At 39.8% G+C, this 6000-nt stretch overlaps 1 protein-coding gene across 1 annotated transcript in view; it reads left to right on the forward strand.

The window, feature by feature from the left end:
• The window catches only part of cplx4a (complexin 4a), an 81777-nt gene extending 77079 nt beyond the window's left edge, over positions 1–4698 (forward strand). The window contains exon 4 of the mRNA XM_059649421.1: positions 3962–4698. Coding sequence (XP_059505404.1) covers positions 3962–4189 — 228 coding nt within the window. The 3' untranslated portion in view covers positions 4190–4698. The remainder of the gene's footprint in view (positions 1–3961) is intronic.
• The last annotated feature ends 1302 nt before the right edge of the window (positions 4699–6000 follow it).

Below are 6000 nucleotides of genomic sequence, written 5' to 3' on the forward strand. Positions count from 1 at the left end.
CAGAACCCACTACCCCTCCCCTATTTCTGAAGAAGGCTCTAGGCCCAAGGCATCAGCCTTCCTAGTCCTCTGATGCTGCTAGGCCTCCTGTGGTCATCCAGATCCACACCTTGTTACCTCAGAACCTCTCACAGTCCTGTTTATATCTGTCAGCCACAGCTTCCTGATTGAGCGAGATTAACAGCCCCAATTGGGGAACTCATATTCTGTGAGGTCCACCTGGCTGACACATTACAATCTTTACGGACACTTGGAGAGGTTAGAGTTAATTCAGGCAAATTAAATAATATATACAAGAAAGAACTTATCGTACAAGGGCTAGGAGACACAGATTTAGGATTTTTGGCAAGAACCACAGAGAGAATGTGAGGAAGAACTGTTTTACACAGTGAGCGGCAATGACACAGACTCACTGCCCACAAGGTTAGTGGATGCAGAAACAATGAATGACTTCTAAAGGAAATTGGATGGGCACTTTAGAAAATCACGTTACAGGAATAAAGAAATAAAACAGTGGCAGTAGGACGACTGGATTGCTCCAGTGACAGCAGTGGGGTGAACAGCCTCTTTTTGCGCTATTAATGACTCTGTAGTTTCAGCCATAATAGTTGTTAAGCTAAAGTTAAATAGCTTCCAGTTGCAATAAAACAAAACTATGTGCTCAAAAATATAATTTCAATGCAAGTCGTTTGCAAATTTATTATTTTTAAATACCCAAACAGGAATGTGTTAAGATATTTGCCAATGGGAATAAAAATGTATTTTATGGAGCAGGTTATTTGGAGTTGGCCAAAGTCAAGCCTCGAAATGTCCGTTTGCCTCAATCTTCACATTTTGATATTTTAGCTACTGTTGCTTCCTTTGCTAGTTTCAAACATGGTCCCATTTTGAAAAACAGCAATGAACATTACCAGATGTCTTTACTTCCAACAACAAAAAAAATTGCAGATGTCAGAAATTTGAAACAAAAACAGCGAATGCTAGAAGCACGCAGTGGGTCAGACAGAATTCTGGAAGAGGATAATTTTGGTATGGATCTTTGTACAGAGAAACAGTACTTAAAAAACAGAATAAAGGAATAAGGAAAGGAAGAAAAAGACTATAATATTTTGTCCTCGTTGTTCTGTTCTTTTTTTTACATGCTGTTAATCTGTAAGATCCTCCACGTGTGACTAGGAACCTATACTCAAATTAACTTGGCTGCAAATTCCACTGATGCTGATTGACCTACTGTATGTTTGTAGTGAGTTTTTGTTCTGTCTCTGATATTTAGTCTGAAAATTTTCGAAAGAAATATTTTGTTCGGGTCTATTTTCTTTCAGAAATACAGAATCTGGCAAATAACAATGGATTCAGTTATGTATTATGCATAGAATTGCAGTAGAGGCTCTATCAAAAAGTACACCAACCAGTTGTGGACACTTGATTGAAGCTTTAACTGTAGCAAAGAAACAGAAGAGGGCCCTGGTGCAACATGTGCTGAGGCTGGAAACTACACAATCTACAGCAGGAACAAATATATTTTGCTAGCAAAAATGCTTCACAAAAAGTAGAAAGCCCAATGACAGGATAAATGAGAGAGATTTTCAGTGCTTACTGGAAATGCATCCTTAGCCCCCTGCTGAACTCCCTATCCACCTACAACTGTGTTGCCAAATTCCAAACAAACACCATCTACATGTTTGCTGATGACACCAGCACAGTGGGACGGATATCTAACGATGACGAGTCAAAATACAGAATGGATAGAGGGCTTGGTGACATGCTGCAATAAAAACAATCTCTCAACATTGACAAAACTAAAGAACTGATCGTTGATTTCAGAAAGAAACAAGGAAAACCCTCCCCATCTACATTAATGGAACTGAGATTGAGCGAGTGAGGAGCATTAAGTTCCTTAGAGTTACGATAAGCAGCAACCTGTCCTAAACTTCCCATGTAGAAGCGATAGTCAAGAAGGCATAACAATGCCTCTTCTTCCTCAGGTGGCTCAGGAAATTTGGCATGTCCATAAGGACCCTCATCAACTTCTACATCTGCACCATAGATAGCACACTGTCTGGGTGCTTGCCCAGGACTGCATGAACCTACAGAAAGTGGTGTGCACAGCCCCCTCCATCATGAAAGCCAAACTTCTATGGATAGACTCCATTTACACAGCTTGCTACCACAGAAAGGCTGCTAACACCATCACACCCTGGTAATGATCTCCTACAACCTCTTTTGTCGGGCAGAAGATACAGAAGCCTGAACACACGGACAAGCAGGTTCAGGAACAGCTTCTTTCTGGCTGTTATCAGAATGTTGAATGGACTCTAGCCTCAAATATTGTAACCTGCAATGTAGCCTGTATGCCTCTAAGTCTTTTTGATCTGTACACCCTTTGCTGGCTGTGATCTGCCTGTACCGCTCATAAGCAAAGCTTTTTACTGTATATTGCTTCATGTGACAATAAAATAAATCAATCAAAGAGACACAACATCTTTAAGCAGAACAACGTTGCAGTTAAAAGCCACATTCTGAATTCCAAAAACAAACCAGAAGAACTGCATATGCTGTAAATCAGAAACAAAAACAGAAATTGCTGGAAAAGCTCAGCAGGTCCAGCAGCATCTGTGAAGAGAAATCAGAGTTAACGTTTCAAGTCCAGTAACCCTTCCTCAGAACTGAAGGTAGGTAGGAAAATGTCAGCTTAAATGCAGAAGATAGGTTGGGGGAAGAGGGTAAAGAGTAAATGATAGGTGGAGACAGAGCCCAAAGACAGAGAAGACAGACAAAGCAGTGGATAATGATCTGGCGAGGAGAGTGAATAGCTATTAATGGAGACCATTAGTGGCTAACAATAGGTAGAGTGTAATGGCAGATTATGTGATAACAAGGCCTGGTGTGTGCGGTTAGGGGCTACAACATGGGAGAGTTCAGGCCATAAAATTATTGAACTCAATATCGAGTCTGGAGGCCTGCAGGGCCCCCAAGCAGAAAATGAAGTGTTATTCTTCCAGCTTGCGCTAAGCTTCACTGGAAGACTGCAGCAAGCCTGAGATAGCTTTGAGGAATGGTCACCATACCCAGAACGTTAACTCTTATTTTTTCTTCACAGATACTGCCAGACCTGCTGAGCTTTCCCAGCAACTTTTTTTTATGCCTAATACAGAGATATTGGCCAGGGAGCAGGGTGGTGTGTTAAAGTGGCAGGTAATTGGAAGCTCTGGATCATTTTTGCAGGCAGAATGTAGATGTTCTGTGAAGTGGTCACACAATCACGAGGAAAGAAAGGTTTGCATTATTTTCCTTAAATTTGCATACAAGGAAATGTATTATAAATTCTGTTTGAGTACATCAATGCTTCACTTCCACACTCATGATACTTTATATTCATTGCTGTGTGTTTTTTGTCAAGAATTAATCATTTAAACCATTTATTGAGTCTAGTTTCGGCCTTTTAGCTGTGTAACAGAGGCGTTGATATATTAACTTCAATTTACCTCAAAGTTCCAAATGAATATTTCAAAAATCCAATCAGTTACTACACTCATATATAACTTCACTGCAGGAAATGAAGAATGGCAGTTTCATTGGTGGTCTCTACGACCCATTACAATTTCACTTTCCAGCAGATAGTTGAGTATCCAAAGCAAACTGTCCTCAAACATAAAGCCAAGAATAACACACCTGCAAGTATCTCTTTACTCTCCTGCCCTTTTCTCTGCATGATCTCTGATTTTGTAATTCTGTCATTGAATGAAAGATAGTGTCATTTCTGCATGTTTTTCAAGTTAAACTTAATAGCTTAATAGTTAGTAGCGTTCATTTGCACGTGCATGCTAAAATCTTTAAGTTTTGTTTTGCAAAATGTATAAGCAAGGAATTATTATGAAATTGATCATGTTAATAAACCTGCATGTTATCATTTTACAATTTCCTGTGGACTACACTGATGGCGTGACTTCTATTTTTACAGAGCGAACAGGATGAGAATCAAATTCAAATGGCCAGAGAAGATGTTGAGCTGCCAGAAGAGCTGAGGAAGATGGTAAATGAAGATCAAGAGGAAGAAGATGACAAAGATTCTTTCATTGGGCAAATTCATAGCCTCCAGAATATGGATGCAGACCAAATAAAAGAAAAGGCCCAGGCAACATTTAGTGAAATAAAGCAGGCTGCTGAACAGAAATGCTTCATAATGTGAACAAGGAATGATTCCTCAACTTTCAGTTTTAGTAAAATCTCGAATAAACCTTACAATCATGCACCTAACACAGAATTTATGTCTCCACTATCCACTCTTGAAATGAACAACATTAGTGTGATCTCTGGGGCACAATTTTTCAGAGGAAAATAATCAAAAATCCGTACAAATTATTGGTATACACAAGTATGCACATGTATGCATGTTGGAGACCAAAACGTATTTTTAATTGAAGAGCTGTCAAAATGTAGAAATATATTTTTAAATTATTTTTCTCCAGAGGTCGCCGTTAAGATTGTGAAGAGTGAAAGTACATGCCCTATTGTTTATTTTAGGTAGTGGGAATTGCATGAAATTAAGTTACTCTGTGATGTAATGCAATTTATTGGAATGTGTGATCAAATACATGATATATCTAATCTGGTAATTAAATCTACAATGACAACAAGATGAATATTCACCTTAATTAATGTGATCAATCAAAATTGTCTGTACAAATCAAATAGAAAATATTGGTGAAATTTAAAACCTTGGCACATCTTAGAAGACCAAACAAAAAGAATAAAACTCTCATCAATTTATAAATTTATATTATCCTTGATCATAGATGGGAGGGGTGCCTGGTGAGGAGTTCTCTGCAGTCATCCTTCACTTTGATAAAGACAAAACCCAGTAGAAAAAAAGAAACTCAGAATAAAGTTTCACAATGACCTATAGGCAAGTTACGTGTCATAAAAAATGCATTCTAAGGTTGAACATGAAAATAGATTCACACGTGTAGCAAGTTTAGAGAAAATCCTACTTTCTCATTGCTGTGCTGTTATTTGTTTCTTATAGGTATAAGAGCTTAAACCTGTAACTAAGCAATCTACATCAAGTTGTTTCAGGGATAGTAGGAATTGCACATGCTGGAGAGTCTGAGATAACAAGGTGTAGAGCTGGATGAACACAGCAGACCAAGCAGCATCAGAAGAGCGGAAAGCTGATGTTTCAGGCCTAGAATCTTCTTCAGAAAAAGGGTCTAGGCCTGAAACATCAGCTTTCCTGCTCCTCTGATTCTGCTTGGCCTGCTGTGTTCATTCAGCTCTACACCTTGTTATCTCTATTTTACATCAAATGTTAGGATCCTAGCTCAGGTTTGAAATATTTATTTGATACAAATACAGTCGTGCAGTAATGAACAAATTCCCTACCTGAATGTAAATCAAAGAAATTACAGAAGTAACGTATATGAGAGATCAATAACAAATAACTTTTTACTGTGAGTTAACAAGTCATTACAATCCAATGAAAACATATGATGTCCACTGGAGAAAACATGTTACTTCATCCAAAGTTGTATCAGTGATAATGGGAACTGCAGATGCTGGAGAATCCAAGATAATAAAGTGTGAGGCTGGATGAACACAGCAGGCCCAGCAGCATCTCAGGAGCACAAAAGCTGACTTTTTGGGCCTAGACCCTTCATCAGAGAGGGGGATGCGGAGAGGGTTCTGGAATAAATAGGGAGAGAGGGGGAGGCGGACCGAAGATGGAGAGAAAAGAAGATAGGTGGAGAGGAGAGTATAGGTGGGGAGGGAGGGAGGGGATAGGTCAGTCCAGGGAAGACGGACAGGTCAAGGAGGTGGGATGAGGTTAGTAGGTAGGAAATGGAGGTGCGGCTTGGGGTGGGAGGAAGGGATGGGTGAGAGGAAGAACAGGTTAGGGAGGCAGAGACAGGCTGGGCTGGTTTTGGGATGCAGTGGGGGGAGGGGATGAGCTGGGGGATGCGGTGAGGGAACAGTCCCTCTTCCACACCTACACAGGCCCCA

Source organism: Stegostoma tigrinum, chromosome 1 (genome assembly GCF_030684315.1).
Source record: "Stegostoma tigrinum isolate sSteTig4 chromosome 1, sSteTig4.hap1, whole genome shotgun sequence".
Classification (NCBI taxonomy): domain Eukaryota; kingdom Metazoa; phylum Chordata; class Chondrichthyes; order Orectolobiformes; family Stegostomatidae; genus Stegostoma; species Stegostoma tigrinum.